The sequence below is a fragment of the Miniopterus schreibersii genome (assembly GCF_964146895.1).
Source record: "Miniopterus schreibersii genome assembly, chromosome: 2".
NCBI classification, from domain to species: domain Eukaryota; kingdom Metazoa; phylum Chordata; class Mammalia; order Chiroptera; family Miniopteridae; genus Miniopterus; species Miniopterus schreibersii.
Window position 1 is genome coordinate 182,131,787 of NC_138102.1, and position 22,100 is coordinate 182,153,886.

The window sequence follows — 22,100 nt, forward strand, 5'->3', positions numbered from 1 at the left end:
TGTGTAAGAAACCTGGTTTGTGGTACTTCACTATGGCAGCCCCACCAAACTAAAATACACTGCTAAGTATTTACCCAATAAAAAAGAACCCATACAGCATATACAGACTTCTAAATGAGTGTTCATAGCAGCTTTGAAGTAGCCAGAATCTAGAAACAACCCAGACATCCATCAACAGGCGAATGGAAAACAGATTGTATATTCTCTACCATGGAATACTACTCAGCTGTAAAGGGGAAATTAACTATTGATAATGAAACCACATGGATGAATTTGAAAATAATTATGCTGAGTAAAAGGAGCCAGACAAAAAAGGAGTATATACTATGTGACTCCATGTATATAAACCCTAGAAATGCAAACTAATCTATAATGACAGGAAGCACATTAATGATTGCCTGGGAGGAGGAACAAGAGGGAAGGATTAAGAAGGGGCATGTTGAAACTTTTACAAGTGGTGAATGTGTTCACTTTATTCATTGTGATGGTTTCAGGGTATATACATATGTCAAAACTTATCAAACTATATACTGTTTATTAATATATGTCAGTTATACCTCATCATACTGTTAAAATTTAAAATTTTAAATAACTTAAAAATTTTTTTTAGTAGAAGAAAACCAACAAAAATTTAGTGGCATTAAATAGGGCAGTTTTGATAGAATGGGAAAAGTACAGGCAAAAAGGTTTTAAAAGTAGACCTAGACATGGTAGATTAAACCCAGTTATTAATCTCTGCTCCCTTCTAAAACTCCTCTAAAATTATTTTTCCAAAATGATTTCAGCAAGCATAAATCCACCAGAAAAAAGGGGGTGGAAGAGGAGATGAAGCAGATAAGAGATGCCAACAAAATTTTGGAAGCTAGAAAGCTTTTGGAGTGACACTGAAAGCAGCAAGAGCTGTTGAAGAATTTACAAGGAGCATGCCCCTCATATCCACAGATAGATAGCTGTTTTGCTCTGACCCTGGCAAAGCTGAGGACAGAGGCAGGCACCTACATGAAAACAGAAGGATTAAATCAGTCTACATGTTGATATGACACTGTGCCAGCTGTCTCCTGAAATTCAGTCCTAGAACACTGGAAGCCAGACTTATACCCATGTGGCTGAGGACTGAAGGGTACCTCTCGGGCAATTGAACAGCCCAAGAGGAAAAAAGATACAGATATGGGTATCTGAAATGGCTAGGTCCTCCCCCTGATGTCCAGGAGAAAACACAGGATAAGCAACCTCCCCTTCCTTCTCCACATACCAAAGGCACTTCTAGGCTCTTTAAGGCTTAACTCTTAAATCTAAGTGGATAGCCAAAGATGACCAGACATTTGATAAAAACCTGTGAATGAAAGATTTTGACCAAACCAAATATAAAAGAACTTGAAGGAAATAGATAATAGAGGGAACAGATGAAAATGAAAACAAACAAAACACTCTATGTAATATTCTCACTATTAAGAGAAGATATACTCATGTAACAAATTCAGAGGGCAAGGAAGAGATCTTAAAATAAATCACAATAGCATAATTTAAAAAAATTAGAAGTATTTTAAGGTAAAGTTGAGAGAATCTCCAGAGAGTAAAATAAAAAGTCAAAGTAACAAAAATGGGAGAGAAAGAAGAAAATTAATGGGTTGGTTTCATACATGTAACACTGAATAACAGAAATTTCTAAAGGTGAGAAAATAAATTGGAGGGGAAAGAATTATCAATAAATAAGCAGAGAAAATACCCCAAACCAGAAGAACCTGAATTTATAGATTGTAAGTACCTACCCAGTACTCTAGTACCAGCTTAATAAATAAAAAAGAAACATATTTTTAGAAAACTGAGGAGAAATAAAGGCTCCTAAAATTTTCTATAGAAGAAACAGGTCATATCCAAAACATTAGGATTTAGAATACATCGATTTTCTATACAGCACCTCTGGGAGCTAGAAGACAATGGAGCATGGCCTTCAAAATTTTGGAGGGGAAAATGTTTACTAACTTGAATATCTGTATTCAGTTATGTATGTGGGTTAAAAAAAATTCTGTAAGTCAATTATATGTATGGATTAAATAAGGACATTTCAGTCATTCAAGATTTCAAAAATTCACTTCCCATATACTTTTTATTAGGAAATCACTGGAATATATGCCCCACATCAACCAGGGAATACTACTGAAAGAGAAAGACAAAGGATCTGGGAAACAGATGCTCCAGCATAGGAGAGCAAGCAGGGAATTCCAGAGATGAAGGGGAAGAGACATCCCTGGCAAGGTGTCAGCTATTTAGCAGCCCAGAGAGCAAACAATCTAGACTGGAACAAGGGAAAAACCCTGAGGACAGTCTCCAAGCCTGCAATGAAACTGATAGATTACCTGAAGTGTTTGATATAGAGGAGACTTATAGCTCCATTATAGAGTTGAGGATGAATTAATGAAAAATACATAATAAACACTAAGCCCCAAAAAATGGAAAGAAGAGGAAGTAGTAACTGTAGTTCCAGGGAAAACAAGAAATTGTATAAGAAAGGAAATTTGATTATACTGTGCCTGTCAAGTGAGGCTCTGCATGGAATCTGAAGGAAAAGAAGAACCACAGACTAGAAGTTACTATGAGGACCACTCTTTACGGCCGTAGGGAACGCCTGCCTGAGGGCCGTGTATATAAGGCCCTCGACATCATTTGGTCTGGCCCTGCCAAGGCGACCGCAGGTGGGACTCAAAATTCAATAAATCTAGGAGCTTTTTTCATAGCTAATTTTTTAAAAAATATATACCTTTATTGATTTCAGAGAGAGGAAAGGAGAGGGAGAGAGAGAGATAGATGGAAACATCGATGAGAGAGTCATTGATCGAGCCCGCAACCTGGGCATGTGCCCTGACCGGGAATCGAACCCCGATAGCCTGGATCCTAGGTTGACGCTCAACTGCTGAGCCACTCCCGGCTGGGTTTCATAGCTAATTTTTAAGTTGATAATTTTGTATGGCTCTCGAATGATGTTATAAATATCCAAATGGCCCTTGGCAGAAAAAAGGTTCCCCACCCCTGCCTTACAAGTTCAGATGGAGGGAGGGAGTGGAAGAGATGCTTGTCGTCTGAGGCAGATTTCAGAACTCTTGGACCTGGCTGTGCAGCAGTACAGATTGCTGGTGAGGCTCAGCCCCTGGTCGTGCCCGGAAGGAGATAGTCACCTGTCTAAGGTAGAGAGTACCTGATTCCTTTAGACTGAGTTAAGTGCGCTTCCTGTTGTTTCATTGCTTTCTCACACTGTATTGTAATTGACTGGTTTTGTCTGTCTTTCCCACTAATCTGTAAGGTTTTTGATGGCAAACACTCTTTTTCATTATCTCAGCACAGCACCTAGCATGTAATATGTGCCTGATATTTGTTGAATGAGTAAGTAATAGTGGAAAAAAGGTGAGGATATGGTGTAAGTTTTATGAATAAAGATACTGAGCCCGGGCGGGCGTGGCTCAGTGGTTAAGCGTCGACCTAGGATCCAGGCGATCGGGGTTCGATTCCCGGTCAGGGCACATGCCCGGGTTGCGGGCTGCAGCCCATCAATGACTCTCTCATCATTGATGTTTCTGTCTCTCTCTCTCCCTCTCCTTTCCTCTCTCTGAAATCAATAAAGATATATTAAAAAAAAAAAAAAGATACTGAAACTTCTGAAGATGAGGTCAAGGAGGAGGAGTGGTAAAAGTCATCAAATTAAGTCCAAAAGTGTTTGAGAAATTTGTAGAAAAACTAAATAAGAATGCAGAGAGACTAGAAATGGACTTGAGGAAAATGGGAAGTGTCAGTATGGAGCAGTGATCTTTCTGGACTGTTTATTGCCTTCCGAGATGGTGAGGAACAAAAGACGGTGTGAACCCTGGTGAAAGAGACAGTGCCTTCTGGGAAACAGTATTTGAATTGGTGCTTTAAGGCATGAGTAGGAATTTGAAGTGTACGGGTTGTGGAAGACCAGGGCTTCTAGGCAAGAGGGAACATTATATATGAAGGCAGAGAGGGTTGAGGAGTTGGTGTGTGCTTCATGGGTGAGTGAGGCAGGGCAGATAAAAAAGATTACTTAGGCAAATAAATTGAACTCTCCTTCAGGATAAGTGATAGAGTGCCATTGAAGAAGTTCAAGGAGATGATGTAATCAGATTTGCAAGTTACCAAGTCCACTTCATGGGAGTGGTTTAGAAGACGGATTGAAATGAGATGGGACCCAGAGCACTAAGACCAGTGAGAAGGCTTTTATAGTAGTGAGATTTAGAGAAGCTCGCTTTGACTCTGGCAGTTAAAAGGGATTGGAAGGGGTGATGGATATGAGAGCTATTTAGGAGGAAGAGGCACAGTACTTGGTGATTAATAGGATGTGTGGAGTTAAGGAAGGAAGATGGAGAATCTTGTACAATTTTAGGTTTCCTGTTGGGGATCCTAGTGAATGTTGGTACCATTCTCAGAGATAGGAGATATAAAAAAGAGAGGAAATTTGAGGCAAGGTGGTTGGTCCTATTGGGCCATCCAAGTGGAGAAGACTTGTATGCAAAAGAAGACTGGAGTTAAAAATTTGGGAGCCAATATAAGAAGGTTATTGAAGCTGTGGGCTTTTTGATTATTTCTTCTCATTATTGTGCTAATTAGAAATTGAAGAGGATCGTTAAAGATGAAGGATCAAGAAAATTTTATAATGTAGTATACTTTGAAAATAACCATTTTTGTCTTTGAGGAAATGATTTAGGCTTGAGGTTTCAAGTAACTTAATAAAGTTCAATTTGTCACTTTTTTCTAATTAATAATGTATAACATTTATACAATTCAGTGCATAAAATGCACAGTTCAGTGATTTTTTTCATGCATGTGTACATTCTTATAACCACAATGAAGATCAAGATCATCTCTAGCTCCTCATAAGGTTCCCTTGGAACATTTTAACCCTAGTTTTTATTCTAGAAGTTTTAGATCACTATGTAAACTTAGGATGGGAGAATCCTCCCTCTCCTTGGTAAAGCCCTATAAGCTGCAGAATCAGAAGTCCATAAGAGAAGAATAAAAGTCAAAACCTGGTTTTCCACCTTGGGCCCAGCATGATGGCTCCCACAAAAAAGGGTAGCAAGAAGAAGGGCCGTTCTGCCATCAGTGAGGTAGCGGCAGAGAAGTAGAACACACCGTCAACATTCACAGGCACATTTGTGGAGTGGGCTTCAAGAAGTGTGGCCCTTGGGCACTCAGAGAGATCTGGACATTTGCCTGAAGGAGATGGGAACTCCGGAGTGCATATTGATACCGGACTCAACAGAGCTGTCTGGGCCAGAGGAATAAGGAACATCCCATACCGTATCCTGGTGCGGTTGTCCAGAAAATGTAATGAGGAGGAAGAGTCACCAAACAGGTTCTGTGCGTGGGTCACCTGTGTACCTATCCCCGCTTTCAAAAACCTACGGTTAACGCAGAAGAGAGCTAACTGCTGATTGTCAAATAGTTACAAAACTGCAGAACAGCACCACCAACATCAATTCCAAAAATGCCGAAATCTGGTTTGAATTTCCCAGAATGCAGTATGTGTATTATTCTTGCTTACACTTCCTTCAGTTTTTATTTTTAATGGAAATAAAGTAAACCCCTCAATTTTCTGTCTTTTTTTGAAATAGCCTCTTAATATTATCCCGTCTTCTCTAGTATTTCTGAGAAATGAAAACTGAGGAGAGGATGGCAGAGCTGGAAATCTTGTTTTATCTTGGGTTTCATTATGGTGTGTATCTGTGTTACTGTGGCCTGTCTTCCAGGTTATTTGCTCCTATAAGAAATGGGCTGTAGTTTGCTAAGGTGGGAATAGTATCTCTCTCCTTGATTACATCTGTTTGATATTTTAATTATGCCTTTTGGGGAGTTTTTGTAGGACTGACAGACTATCCTGTTTGTGGAGGTAGCTCACTCTGTCACCTACCTTCCTTTATTGATCAGTAAACTATCCGGAATAGTGAAATAGTGCTTTTTTTTTGGAAAATTTGTATTGAGAAATAAACCATAATATAAAAGAGAAAAATATACAGTTAAAAGAATAATTATAAAACAAATACCCATATACCTACTACATAGGCCAAGAAATAGAATGTAACTGTACCCCAGAACCCACCCTGTGCCTCTTCCTGATTGAATCCCCTCCCTCCCTCTATCCCTCAGACATTCACTAGCCTAAACGTTGTAATAGTCACTCCCTTTTCTTTACAGTTTTATAAACTATATATAGACATCAGTGTTTACATAAACACATATATATGGTTCTAAAATGTATTTTGAACTGCATATTAATGGGATTATACTGCAAACATGCTCTTTTGTGACTTGCTTCTTTCACCCAACATTGTGCTTTTGTGACTCATCTAGATTGAGGTATGTTGCTATAGTTCGTTCATTTTCATGCAGGATAATATTCTGTTGTGTGCAAACACCATGGCCTATTTACCAATTTTACTGTTTATAGATGCTTGTCTCTGTATTTTTTTTCTGTTAAAAATATGCTACTAAAATATTTCTTAGTATGTGCAAGAGTTTCTCTAGGGTATATACCTAGAAGTACAGCTAGTCGTTTCTACAGTAAATACACATTCAAGTGTACAACACAATGGCAAACTTTGTAAAAGTGGTTGTACCAATTGTCCCTCCCACCAGGAATGGATGAGAGTTGCTATTGCTTTGCACCCTTGTCAATACTTGGTATTGCCAAATTTTTAAATTTTAACCAACCTGGTAGTTGTGAGCTAGATTAAATTAAAACTCTTTGTGGTATTACTTTGCATTTTTTCTGATTGACACGAGATTGAACATCTTTTTAGGTTTAGAGCCATTTATGCGTCCTCTCCAGTGACACTCATACTCCGTTATTTTGTAAATTTTCCTGGTAGGTTGTCTTTTTCTTATTGATTCACAGCAATTCCTTATTATATTCTGGATGCTAGTCCTTTTTCACAGTATTATGAGTTAAAAATCAACATGCTTCTTTTTTTATTCTGCAAATCTAGACACCCAAGGAGAGATAGATGCCTTGAACAAACCTAGAGAGTGAAACCATTGGCTAGGCTTCTGTACTAGGCACTCTAGTGAAAGGGCCATGTGGTCAAGGGCAGGCCCCTGCACTTGCGAGTGAGTTACATCTGGCCTCTGCTGACCTGTAATGCTTGCCTTTGCAGGTGGAACAGGAGGATTTTGTAATGGAAGGGCATGGCAAGACTCCACCTCCTGGTGAAGAAAGCAAACAGTGAGTCACATTTTATTTAAAAAGGGTCTTATTACAGATCTTCAAAAGCACTTTGGATCAGCATGCTGAGAGCATGTTTGCAGGGATGTGTATGTTGGGCACATCGTGGAACTCACCAGTTGCTTTGGTGGCTGTTAATGCATTGCTTCTATTTATAGACAGACTAACTGGAGGGACAAGAAAGTTGGCTTTGTAGTTCTTCACACTTGACTAATCAAAATTTATGTTACACTTTAGCAAAGGCTTTAAGGCTCAGGATGTTCCAAATGGAACTAATTCAGTCTGGTTGATTTCCAAAGAAAGCATAAAATTGTGTATCCTTTTCTTAGCAATGTCTTTATGAAGTGATGAAATTAGTAGGCTGTTTTCCTGCATTCCAAGTGTGAATTTATTTGAATGGGACTTCCTGAAATTCTATTCCATTGAGTTATTTATACTTCTCATCTTTGTTTAAATCACAAATTGTTTCCCTAACGGAATAGGAATTATAAATAATGTAACTTAGCCAGCATTCTGAATAATTCAGGATCTCTCCCTTCCTGACTTAAAAGTGGTTAAGTTTTAAATCTGAGATTGTGAGTCCTTTGGGTGGCAGTGAGTAGATTTTTTTTTTGATTTTTTTTTTTGCCCTCTGTCACAGAACTTGAAAAATTGTGTTGCAGAGCATACTGGTATTTCATTTGTCCTTTTAAAGAAAAAGATAGTTAAGACTGGCTTAAAGGCCTGGCTGGCGTGGCTCAATAGTTGAGCATCGACCTATGATCCAGGAGATTATGGTTCGATTCCCAGTCAGGGCACATGCCCGGGTTGCAGGCTCGATCCATCCCCAGCAGGGAATGTGCAGGCGGCAGCCAATCAGTGACAAACACGAATCATTGATGTTTCTCTCTTTCTCCTTTCCTCTCTCTCAAATCAATAAAAATATATTAAAAAAAAAAAAGACTGGCTTCAAGGACTGACATAACTACTATTTTTTTATTTAGACAGTAGTCTCCTAAGTTGAATGGTTTAGTGATTCATGGAATTTACCCAAAATCTGTAGAAGGACTCCGTTCTCTTGCCTTTTTTATTTCCTGGAAAATAGTTTTGGTTTGCCTTATGAAAATTATGTCTTCGCAACCTTAGGAATGAATTATGCAGAATAGCTTTGCTGCCACGTGGCCAGGTTCATTAAAGGAGAATGTTCATCTCTATTTGTTGTGAATGGAAACCAGGATATTTCCACAGCTGGTTCTATTTGCTAACCTGACAGTTTTAAAAATAGCTTACAATATAAATCCTAGCTTTGCTGTATTCTATCAGATGCCTTATATTTTGCATGGGCTGATGGAATCAATTAATCTTTAACAAATCAGAATACCACACATCTAGTCCCAGTGGAGTTACAAGAACACTTCCAGTGCTTCTTTCTGCCCTTCTGCCCACTCCCCAAATCCTACACTCTGGTTGGAGGTCTTTATAATGTAAAAATCATAGCTCCCATTTGACAAGGGTTTTTTGTACACAAAATAATTTTCTCATTACAGTTTCTCCATTTAATTCAGAGATCAGGGTAGCTAACTTGCCCATGGTAATGCAGCTTGAAATGGGAGTTAGGATTTGAACCCGGATCTTTCTGACTTTAAAATGTTTTATAATATCTCTTAAACACAAATCCTTTGCCAACGTTGAGAGCTATGTTCCTGAAAAGTACTCTGGTTAGTAAAATGCAGTTGTCAAGATCAAAGTCTCATGGATAAGAGGGAATTGAGGGGAACAATAAAAATGGCATTAAGCCTGTTTTTAAAACACAGATGAAAGTTCTGTTCTCTGGAGGGTATCTATTTCTCAAACAAACCAGTCTTTATCTTTAAAAACCTGCTCCAGTAACCCCTCTCCTGAATCAGCTTCTTCAGGTATTCAGGAAACATTGCTAAGGGCAGATTCCCCCACAAGTTTTATGTTATACAAACTGCGCTGCTTTTGAAGAGAGCTTCAGTCAGCCGCAGCGGACCTGAAACATCATGTGTTATGTCCTTACCTTCTCCCTTGTCTTGTATTCACACGTCCCGTACTGCCTTTTCACATGAGTCCTGTTTAGTTTTAGTTTTGTTTTTCTGGGCTTGGTCTGCTATCATACATCGAAATAATAAAGCAAAACTGAATCTTCTCACTAGGTGTTTTTCTCATAGACCTACCCACCTCTTCTGTGGGAGTGGGGAGGAGGTGCTGCGTTCTTGCTTGAGGCAACAGAAATATATATATGTATATATATGTTTATGTGTGTGTGTGTATATATATATTTGTACATCAGAACTGTAGTCAGCAAAGGATGATTGAATCCTGAATTGGAGGATCTACATTGTAGATCCTAAAAGTGACACATTGTTGAATGACTTAATGGAAATTCCCATTTATTCTTTTATTTTTTTTACTTATATAAGTAATACATGATTGTCATAAAACATTTAAACAGTAAATGTGGGTTTAGAAATAAAAGTGAGATTCTTCTGTTATGCTACTTCCCCTCCTAATCTTCGTAAGTATTTTCTGTATATTTTAAAACAATTCTGACATACTTCTTCTGAAATGTGCTTTTTAAATTTGACATCTTTCGCAGACTAGTTCATTATTTTAAACATCTGTAAAACATTTTGTTGAATTGATGTACTATACTCATTCTCCTCTAATAGATATTTTGGTGGTCTTCACTTCTTCGATATTACAAATAATATTTATATATACTTTAATCCTCACCCCAGGATATGTTTTTATTGATTTGAGAGAGAGAGAGAGAGAAACATCGATTGATTACCTCTCCTACCCACCCTGACCAGGATTGGACCCGAAACCTAGGTACGTGCCCTGACCGGGGATTGAACTCGGAGCCTTTCTGGTGTGCGGCACATCGCTGCAACCAGCTGCACCACCCGGCCAGGGCACCAAGAGTATTTTGTTGAACACCCCTTGCTCTTACGTCTTTATACACAGATACATTTCTGTAGAACAGATTTCTTAGAGTTGGAGCCGTTTGGTTCATGGGCATGTGTTTTTTACGTGTAGGTAGCTGCTGTCAAATTACCTTCCAAAAAAACCAACCTGTGTTCATTTCCATCAACAGTATATGAGAGTTCCCATTTCTCCACACCTTTGATGACAATAAAATTATCATTACATTTTTGCCACTTTAATATTGTTTTAATTTGCATTTTTTGCTTACTAATACGATGGAATATCTTTTGTTAGTTTATTGACCATTGATTTTTTTTTCTTGTGTATTATTACCATTTTTTTCTTTTCTTTTTTAAATTTTTGTTTAAAATATTACAAATGTCCCTTTTTCTCCCCAATGACCCATTCCATCCTGTCCCATCCCCCTCCTCAATCCCTCTCCCCACCATTGTCCATGTCCTTGGGTTGTGCATATATGTATATAAGTTCTTTGGTTAATCTCTCCCCCTCCACCCACCCGCTCTCCTCCATCCCTCTGACATTCGTCAGTCTGATCCATGATTCCATGTCATTGAATCATTTCTGTTCATCAGTTTATTAAATTCTTTAGATTCCACATATAAGTGAGATTATGTGATGTTTGTCTTTCTCTGCCTGGCTTATTTCACTTAACATAATTTTCTCTAGGTCCATCCATACTGTCCCAAAGGGTACAAGATCTTTCTTCTTTACAGCTGCATAGTATTCCATGGCATTTTTCTTTTGGATTGTTTATTTTGATAGTTTGGTAGGAGCCCTTTATAAAGTATAGATATTAACCTTTGTCTGCTGAGATGTTTTAAATATTCCTCCCAGTCCTCCTCTTTTAACATTGGGGTATCTTTCATAGTAATATACATTTTAAATTTTTATGTAGTAAAATCAGTCAGCCTTTATGGCTTCTATGTTTTGTGCTTGATTAGAGAAGTTTTCCCTACCATAACATGATGAAATATCCACAATTTTTCTGCTTTATTTTTTACATTTAGACCTTTTTTTGTGTATGGTGTGAGGCAAAGATAAATCTAACATACTTTTTCTAAATTCGTTTGCAGAATGGGTCTCATTCATTGGCATTAGCTTATATGAATATCCTGTTTTACTTATGGGGAGCAGAGGGAGCACAGAGGTAATACAACTTTCTCAAGGTCACAAAACAAATTCTTGTAAGGATTCAGTCTAAAGTTACTCTTGTTAGCTGACTTGTGCCACTTTCTCTATTTTTTCATTTAACATTTTTATTATAAGTTCTAGAAGTCTTGAAAAAATTATTTTATTTCCATGATGTTTACTTTAATGAAACTAAGTTCTTTTAATAGGTAGATTAAGGTGGCTATGCATGCAGAATGTTTTCTTGAAAAGTAATTCACTTGATACTGAAAAATATCAATGCCTAATGGTTAATATTTAGACCAGTTGTGCTGAATTCTGGTGTATGTGTAGATAAGATTTAGTAGAGTGTGTAACTTTAAACACGTTGTCTGTCTGTCTGTCTGTCTCTATCTATCTACCGTTGCTTTTTAATGAGGTTTATTTACTAATAGTATATCTAATATAATCACTTTTCTGAGGATATTCCAGTTTACCAGCTACTGTAGCCAATCAGCAAGCTAAGTTTATTGCCATATAATTACTATATTAAACTCACACAGTATTAATCACACGATGTGTTTAACACAGGGGTAAATATAAAACTATTACAGCTTTTCAAAAAGGAGCAGGAGCAGATACTTGCCCATAGATTGTGTTTGATAATGCTTATTGAAAGCTCATTTCAGATCACATGTTTCTTCCTAGGCAGGCTTTTGTTTTGGTTTTATTTATAATACCAGTGATGGTCAAGATGTTTGTGGGTAGATTCTTTGTTATAAACTCTTTTGAAGTTGAATATCAGTTTTGGTATATTAATGAGTTTGGCCTCTTTTGGATCTCCTCTCCTCCTTTATTTAAATATAACTTACAAACAAGTCTGAGCTTTAAATCTCTGTGCTGAAATTTACTCATATTCTCAAAAGAGTAGGTCTTTAACCTACTAAAATGATTCAGTTTTTCTAGTAAATTTTTGTTGACTGAACTTTCTTAATTCTTTTAGTTAATTTTACAAAAGGTCATTATTAGAAACAGATCTCTCAAAGTAGGATTTCAGAGAGTTATTCAAACACCCATATTCACTGCAGCAGCATTCACTGTAGCCGAGAGGTGGAAGCAACTCAGATGCCCACTGCAGGTGGCTGGATGAGGAAACGTGCTCACATGCACTAGGATGTTATGAAGCCTTAAAGAGAAGGAGGTCTTGTCATGTGCTGCAGTGTGGATGAACCTGAAGGACATTATGCTGAACAGAATAAGCCAGTCAGAAAGGACAAATACTGTATGATTCCACGCATACAAAGTATCTCAAATAGTCAAAATCATAGAAACAGGGAGTAGAAAGGTGTTTGCCAAGAGCTACGAGGAGGGAGGATAGGGAATTAGTATTTAATTGGTATAGAGCTCTAGATTTTCAAGATGGAAAAGTTCTAGAGATCTGTTGCAAAACAATTCAAATATTCTTTATTCTCGAGCTTCATACTTTAAAATTGTTATGATGTTAAATTTAATGTTATCTGTTTTTTACCCCAGTAAAAAAAAAAATTAGCAACCAAATTGGAATACAGCCTGGTATAAAATGTACCAGGTACCTTTAGAACAACAAAAAAAGAATATAGAAATGGTAATCTTTTGTGTATGTTGTACTAAATAAAGCATATTAAAATTAAAAAACACCTCATTTAATAATGTGTTTTATAGACTCCCCTTTTTAGGGATTGTTGATAGAATTAATTGTACCAGTTCTTTATTTCTACTCCCTGGGGATGCCACTTTTTTACTTCCCTTTTTAAGGGAGAGTATTCAGAGCTCGCATTGGAGTCCTGTGAGGAAATCGGTGTTGAACACAGTTCTGTATTGACTGAGAGAAAGGAACGAAATCTGTGGCGTAAACACTGCTCTTCATTACCTGTGGGGCGACATGGCTTTGTGCTCGAGGTGCTGTTTTCTAAATGTCTTAGCTCCAATGTCTTGATTAAATTTTCTTCCCACTAATTACATTCTTCCCAACATAAATGTCTAGCTATAAAACGCCCTTTTAATTTTTCTGAATTACTAATTTTACAGACCTTCCGTAAGTTCTAACAGTTTGGCCTCACCTTATCTTTATTTCTGTTCCCACTCTAACTCCTTAACCTACAGCTCTGTTTCCCTTGGATTCATCTTACACTAAAGTTTATTCTCCCCAGTCGCTATAGTAAGGAGTCCTCTTATTAGGATAGTCTTTGTTTCATATTTGACCACCCAACTTAATTGTTCTTTTGGGTGCTTGTTTAAAAACTTTGGGCAGGCCCTAGCGGGTTTGGCTCAGTGGTTAGAGAGTTGGCCCGTGGACTGAAGGGTCCCGGATTCAATTCCGGCCAAGGGTACGTACCTCGGTTGCAGGCTTGATCCCTGGCCCTGGTTGGGGCATGTGTGGGAGACAACCAGTCGATGTGCCTGTCTCACATCGATGTTTCTCTCTCTCTCCCTCCACTTTCTGAAAAAGCAATGGAAAAAATATCCTCTGGTGAGGATTAAAAAAAAAAGTTGGGCAGTTTGCGCTGGCCGAGTGGCTCAGTTGGTTGGAGCATCAATCCTGTACACCAAAAGGTTTCAGGTTCGATTCTAGGTTAGGGCACATACCTGGCTTTCGGGTTTGACCTCACATCTGTGTTTCTCCACATCTATGTTTCTCTCTCTCTCCCCCTCTCCCCTCCCTTCTTCTCATAAAAATCAGTAAAAATATATCCTTAGGTGAGGATTTAAAAAAAATAAAATAGCCCGGCCGAGCGTGGCTCAGCAGTTGAGTGTCGACCTGGGATCCAGGTGATCAGGGTTCGATTCCCGGTCAGGGCACATGCCCAGGTTGCAGGCTCGATCAATGACTCTCTCATCATTGATGTTTCTATCTCTGTCTCTCCCTCTCCTTTCCTCTCTCTGAAATCAATAAAGATATATTTTTTTAAAAAATAAAATATTTCCAAATTACTTATAGATAATTATCATCAAAACACAAACCTTGGTGTTTGGCCATAGGAAAAGTTGTGTGTGTGGGTTTTTTTTTAATTTTCTGCATTCTATTATCAGTTTTTCATCAGTTTTTTTCCCTTTGAACCATTAAAATGTATACATGTTGAAATAAACTGATTAAGAAGTACCAAATTGAAAGATTGAATAAATTCAATCATTATTAGACAGCAGTAAGCTGGACCTCAGAAGAATAGTTGGATTTCTGTATAATCTTTTCAGATTGTTTTTGGGAGAAAGGAAATGAGGTTTTTTTTTCAAGTTAATTGGTATTTTGAAAATGTCACAAATAGGTTCAATAGATGATAGTTATGATCATGGAGTTTTTGCTGCTGAGAATTTTAGAGTAACCATAAACATTTGTACTAGGTCTTTGGGAACTTTTCAGTTACTAATAAATTTTCTAATTCTCATTTGAAGTTACTTTAAAAAATTAATTCTTTGAAAATGTATTTTTCCCCAGGAGTCTCAGAATCATAATAAATGAGTTCTAAATCTACTTTATGGGGTTTTCCTTGGATATCTGGGATTAATTACAATAAGAATAACGTCAGAAGATACATGTGTCATAATTGAAAATGACTACAAACTGTATGGGTTGCTACTAACAGGTTAAGGTGGTGACTTTAACAATGAATAGGGTAGATCATGCAGCTCTCAGAAAAACTGCAGTTAATTTAATAAAAGTCTTATTTATTTAGCTTATATTTTATTTATGGGCAAATAATATGCCTGTATGAAAAAAACATTACTTGAAAGGCAAGATGTATTTGTGTAGTTCCTTGAAATTGATGTTTTAAGGCTTCTTTTTTGGAGATGTTACTGTTATGTAGTTGTAAAACATTTTGAAATACATAGCATTGTGTAAATATAGGTAAAGAAATACATGTTCAGCCGCAAGAATTTCCAGTGGTGTCATGAAGAGAAGCTAGTGTTTATTTTCCCCCAAATTTATGATCACTAGAGGCTAAGGACACAACTTCTGCCCTGAGCACTCTGCCTGAGTTTGGGTTTCCCTTCCCGGAGGAATGTCTGTGAGCTAAAATCTGGCTGAAGTAGAGGGGGAGAGAGTAGTAATGAGGAGGTACAACGTGATGGTGGGCAGTGAAAGGTCAGGTTAAGGATTTATGCTAGATCTTCAGCTCTTCAATGACAGACTTTTGTGGCTTGGTCTCTACAGAAAGCATCAATAAATATACTGTATATTGGATGAATGAAGATGTCATTAAGTTCCCACTGACCGTTAAGAATCCCTGTTCTACATACTCACTTTGAAAATCTGAGGCAGGGTTATTAAAAATCCAAACCATTCTATGTTTTAATTATGGATTTACATGCCTCTGTCCTTCAAGGTGTTAACAGTTATCCCTGTATCCCCCTGGGCCTGGTTCTAGCATAGTATAATAAATAGTCAAAGCTCAAAAAATAGTTTTTGATTGCATGAATGAATGGTGAGTCAAGTTTGGTCTTTTTTTAAATTTTTATTGATTTTAGATAGAAGAAGAGAGAGAGATTGAGATTGATTGATTGATTGTTCCACTTATTTATACATTCTTGGTTGATTCTTGTATGTGCCCTAACCTGAGACAGAAATGGCAACCTTAGCGTATTGTGATGACACTCCAACCAACTGAACTACCCAGCCAGGGGCCGGAGTTTTATTTTTTTAGAGTTGATTGGCCTTACTATATTTCATGGTCGCAGATTGCATTCCTCACACAACCAGTTATCTGGTGTTAGAATCAGTTTTATCTTCAAAATATGTTGTGTACTTCTCTCCACCTCTACCACCTCCACCAGATTCAGGCTACCCCCTCTCACCTAGATGGTGATTGTCACAGTCCAGCTTGTCTCTGCTTCTTCTCTTGGTCCTCTGTAATGTAGTCTCCATATAGAAGCCAGGATGAGCTTTTGAAAACATAAATCTGATCGTTTCTCCTAAAGTGATTATAATACCTCCAAGGGTCCTTGGAATTCTTACTTTGGGAGATTTTTAGAGACTTTGTCCCATTTTATAGAAAACATATTAAAAGGTACCCACATCCTATATTAAATATGTGGTTTCATTTATTTCTTTTTGTTATCACATGTTAAGAGAATGTACTATTTTGCTTTTGAAATTCTTTGGCTACAAATGGCTGACTTAAATTATAATTACCTAAGAGTTCTTAACAGTTAACATATTTAAGAATTTTTGCAAAGTACGAATTGTTTTCAAATGTAATGAAATTTTATAAATGCTAAATTTAATAGTGAAAAATTGCTGGGTTATATTTTGAGGATATTTAAGCACTTATTAATTTTTATGGTTATAATTTTTTTTTGTATTTTGGACTTGCAAATGTATCTTTTCAGGTCCCAGACATGTTCCTAGTCCCCTGAAAAGCTTGTTGACCCTAGGTATTAGGTGGAGGGTGAATAATAGATAAAATGATACTGTTTACTCTCCTGCTTTAAAATTCTTTTGTGACTTTCCACTGTCCTTAAAATAAAATCCTTACTGTGGCCTGTAAGACCCGGTATGATTTAGCTCCACCTACCTTCTCAAGTTCATCTCATCCCTCTCTCCTCTGTTCACATGTCCTGCTGTCCTGATCATCCATCCCTCTTGTTCTTTGAACACTCAAGCAGTTGCTTTCCAACTCAGCTTAAATGCCCCTCCTGAGAAAACCTTCCCCAACCACCTTATCTAAAGTGAGCTTCCCTCAGTTATTTCATATTCCATCAAACTCTTTATTTTCTTCTCAGTTATTTTCTTTTCCTATGAAAATGCTGGCTCCATGTGGACAAGAACCTTTCCTATCTGGTTTATTGCTATGCCCCCAGCACCTAGCAGAGTCAGACACACAGAAAGCATTTTAGTACATATTTTTTGAACAAATGAGTTATGTTAATAGATTTTATAATTTAACCATCCTTGCATTTTTGGTACAAACCTTACATGGTCATAATATTCTATTAAAACTGCTAAATTCTATTTGCAAATATTTTACATAAGATTTTTGTGTTTGTCTTCACAAGTGAAGATTGGTCTATAGTTTTATTCTTTTGTACCATATTAGCCCAGATGGGTATCAGGAATATGTTAGCCTTATAGAAGAAATTAAGAAGCTTTCCCTCTTATCTCTATAAGTTTGTGTACAGTAGGGGTAACATGGAAAATTATCTGTTTGATAGAAGTTTGGTAGACTTCATCCAGAAAACCATTTGTGGCTCATGTAGGTTTAGGTTGAATATTTTACAAATTTCTGATATGGATTTTTGTTATTTTCGTTAACTTTTTTTTTTTTAAATCCTTACCCGAGGACATGCTTAGAGAGATGAAGGAAGGTGTTGGGGAGGAGAGAGAGAAACATCTATCAGTTGCCTTCCATACACTCACTGACTAGGGATTGAACCCACAACCCAGGTGTGTGCCTTGACTGGGAATCCAACAAGCAACCTCTCAGTGCATGGAAGGATGCTTAACCAACTGAGCTACTCGGGCCGGGCTCATAACTTTTCTTGAGTTGATATGGTACTTTCTATTTTCATCCATTCTATTTAATCTTTAAGTTATGTGTAATTCTTTCACAATTGAAAAAATCCTATCCAAATCTGTAGTTAAAATGCTCTCTTTCTCTGTACTAATGTTTATTTATGACTTCTCTCTTTTTTAAAATTGATATTTTCCAAAGGATTATTACTTTTATTAATTTTTTAAAACAAAGTTTTTGGTTTTATTGAGCCATTCTGTGCTTTTTTAGAAAAAAATTTGTTTATGCTTTTATCATTATTAATTTCTTTTTTTGGGTCTGTTACTTGTTTTCTGGACTTCTGAGTTAAATGTTCAATTTATATTTTTCAATTTGTTTCCAAATAAAAATATTTTAATAGTGGTATATAGTCACCAAAGATAACAACTTTGAAAAAGTACACTTATTTGAATATATAAGTCCTGGTCTATTTGTTTAAAAAAAGTAAACTCATTTTTTGTTACTTCATTTCCTCACTTTGTAATAATATAATTTAAAACTGGTATCTAATTGTTAATATGAAAAAATTACAGTAAGTATATCACAGAGTCCAAAATGTTTGAAAATACAGGGGAAATAGCGTTTTTATTGCACTTGTTTCTTTTAGATGAACAATTGGACTAATTGCTTTAAGTGTAGAGGTATCTCACAAATAAATAAGACAAGATATTGAAGAAATATTATCGATCATATGATTTGAAAATAGAACTAATATTTTGTTTTAAAATGTGTTTATGTTTCCCACCTTTGTGCACCTTGTTACTTAACACAAGGTAACATAAACACATTCATACAATAATATTCTGCATTGGGGAATGGAGACTTAGCACAATTCTGTTTTATGAAGAGATCATGTCCTTCACAAATTGAAACAAGGCAGCTGTACAGTCTTCATGCATTTTAACATGTTGAGCATGCTCCACGTAAGTAATCTTTCCGTAACTCATCTGGAAGGTATTGGAGGGATAAAAATAGACTAAGTATTCAAAATTTCCATCCTAGGAGTTTCCTGCTTTTGCCTACATCTCAATTATCAGTCCAACTCCTGGCTCCTACTCCACTCAGCAAAGACAGTGGAAGCATTTACGCCATAAATATTCAAGCTGCCAGATCATCTAGGTATTACCCTCTGCCTTTCCTGAAACAGCTCCTTTCCTGTTCTTCTGCGGGAGTAAAAGAATATGGAAGGATGGAGACTGTATAAGGCCCAGAGCCAGGATGACAAATGTGGGATTTAGAAAGGGTTCATAGGTTTCTTTTCAAGGAATATCAGGCTTACAGAATCCATCAGTTCTCTGCTGGCTGGCAGGGCAGATTACACTCCGTCTGTCTAGTTCATTTGGAAGAATCCCACTGGAATCCCACCTGTTCTGCTCTATAGAAATAGATGGAGTCTGATAGACACAGAGTACTTTTACCCACTTCCTATCATTTTAGTTACTTTATTTCCTCGATTAATCCTTAAACAAATACATGGGAGGCAAGTTTTTGGAAATTCTGTGATTTTTATTCCTTATATTTGGGTGGCAGATTTCTTCTGTTCAGCCCAGCAGTTCCAAATGGAGGTCTCATTCATTCATTCATTCATTCATTCATTCATTCATTCACCTATTTTGGGCATGGTGTGGGGCTTTACAGAGCCATGAAAGAAGATGTGATATTTATCCCCATACATACTGGGGAAGACCAGCAGTAAGCACATTATTTCACAAATAACAAATTGTTGTGACCAGGGCTATGAAGTAGCAAAAGATGTTACGGGAGTGTTGAACAGGAAGGCTGATCTAGACTGGGAAGGACAAGGGAAGTTTTCGCAGGGTAATGGCTTACTATTGAGATGACAAGGATAAGATGAACAGAGCTGCAAAAAAAAAAAAAAGTCAGGTGCAGTTTTAGAGCTGAAAGGAACCAAAGATACCATCTAGTGATGTCTTATCCTTACATTCTACAAATGAGAAGATTGAGGCCCAGGGATATGAAGGATTTGCCTCACTAAGGTTACACAGCCTGTCAGCCCCAGGGCTAGAGACACAAACCCAGTGTGGGTTTCTTAGGTGATTAGAAATCTAGAAGCATATAGTGATAAGGAGGGACCTACGAATGGGGGAAACCAGGCAGGTTTTTAATTTAGTGCTTACTCCATGTCAGCTGCAGAACTACTTCCTCAGGTGGGGGAGTAGATTAATGACTCAGATCTGCCTTATCCTAGAGAAACTCAGTTTGCTATGCTGTAGCATAGTTTTTATTCGGAGTGGGGGAAGGAGGTACCAAACACATATACTCCCAAAACAGTGAAAGTGTGGTTCATTTGGGAAGCCAGTCCCTGTTCTGCAGCTGTCTAGCTGTGTAATTTGGAGTAAGTCACTTAACCTCTCTGAATTGCCATTCACAGTTTATACTTTGGTATATTTACTTTCAGCCTTTCCCTGTTCATTTTAGGAGCTTGCTAGAGATCAGTTGTGCCCTATATTTCACCTTGATCTTTAAAAACTAAAGTCTCTTGTTTGGATAAAGCGTTGTTTAAGCCCCCTTTTAAAGAGCAGTTTGCCAGTCTGTGCTTGCCCAAACATCTAGAGAATAACCGTAGCAAGCAAGCCAAGCTCCAGGATCTACAAGAATCGTTAGCAACTGAGCATATTTCTATAAACCAATAAAGGTTTTTATATTTTGTTCATCTGTTACCCGTGTGCCGTTGCCACTTTCACATTCAGTGTGCGTAGGCGGAGAGAATGAGATAACAGCTTCACAAATGAAAGTGAGTGGAAAAGGGACGCTTTCCCTTTAAGGCAGCTTCATCCCAGCTCCCTCCTCTTTCCTGATTGACAAATCTACCCGAAGTCACGTGATCCGCCTCTATTTGAAGGTCACAAAAAGCTGCTTCCTTTAGAGACAGAGGGGGAGAGAGAGAGCAAGAGGGAGAGTGAGTGAGAGAGTTAGTTCAAGCCAAAATGGCCGACAGAGTCTCTGCTGGTTTCTGAATATTTAAAATACAAATACAGATAGACAAAAAGAAATCATTTTTTGGACCTTTTTTCATTTCCATTTCTACCTTGTATGCCTCAATTTGCTGGATTTAAGCACTGCTGCACTTTATGAGGTTGGTAAATATTTTCAATTTTTTAAAACCAATTGATTTATATGGATTTTGTCTAACCGTTTCACTAGTGGTGTTGCAAATCGACATTTGTCTAGCATGGAGACTGGCTTCAGACATTTCGTGAATCTGTGTAAATCAGACCCGTGATGTACTTTTGGTTCGGCATTTTAGAAACGGAAAAGCCTTGGTAAAATATTTAGATTTTGAAGTGATTTAATTGCACTTTTAATGTCTGGGACTTTCGTCATCGTATCTGTCTTGCCAATAAATGAAGCTGTGAGTAATTGGAAATTTGATATTTAGAAAGAGGTTTTTAAAAAACACAGACCTCTCCCTGCCCCCTTAAATCTGCTGCAAAAATTTGCATAAATATAAATGGGTTTGCATTCTTTCGGCTGCTAAGGCCGACAAAGGATCTGGGAGGGCAAGCACTACCCCGGGAAAGCCTTTTTTTTTTTTTTAAAAAAAAAAAAAAAAGCTAGGCCATCCTTCCTAGAGAGATATAAAACCTAAAATAAGACCTGATACATTTTAGACATCAGGCTGGGGGCAAGTGAACACCGGGAGGTTTGGGGTTTGTAGATTCCCCTGCTTGAAAACCTCCGGAGCAATGTGTGGATCACCCCTCTCCTGCGCGCGCTCATTTGCACTGGGTCTCTGTGTGTTCTCAAATGTGCAGCCAGATGCGCTGTTATTTTGATCGTGGTTTGAACCCAATGGTTGGACTATCTTGTAAACATAATGTTTAAAAGATATAAACAGCTATTCACCCTGATGAGGAATTATTTCTTTATCAGTTTCTCCCTGGAGACTGGCTGCCTCCATTTCTCACGGATTACATTTTTTGTTTAATTTTATACAGATGAACTGGGCTTTTTAGCACAAATTCAGCATCTGTGTGTGCGTTGGCCTGTTTTGGCCATGTTTCCATTGTGAATTGGTCATTGAGGGTCACATAAATAAGTAGTTATCTGTGTATGTACATTTGTACGTTACCTATGAAACTGTGCAGTGCCCTGAAGTTAAATTCCATTACTCCTAATGCAGGATTCTAGAAAGCCTGGGAGCAGAGAGGGAAGAAAGCTGAAAACTTGCTTTCTCAGAGCCACCTCCCCCTATCATTGTGAGAGTGTGATGTAATGCTTCTCGGTCTGGTGGGCTGAAAGGATTGTAGTTTGTGCTCTGGCGG

At 37.5% G+C, this 22,100-nt stretch overlaps 1 protein-coding gene across 7 annotated transcripts in view; it reads left to right on the forward strand.

Moving 5' to 3' along the window:
• TNRC6B (trinucleotide repeat containing adaptor 6B) overlaps positions 1 to 22,100 on the forward strand; it is a 198,939-nt gene that overhangs the window by 64,710 nt on the left and 112,129 nt on the right. For 5 of the 7 annotated variants that reach the window (XM_081128606.1, XM_081128608.1, XM_081128609.1 and 2 more), the window contains one exon: positions 7,164 to 7,231. In XM_081128606.1, coding sequence (XP_080984732.1) covers positions 7,164 to 7,231 — 68 coding nt within the window. Of the gene's footprint in view, positions 1 to 7,163; positions 7,232 to 20,698; positions 20,912 to 22,100 lie in introns of those variants that run through there. The other 2 variants (XM_081128607.1, XM_081128610.1) reach the window with 1 other exon arrangement.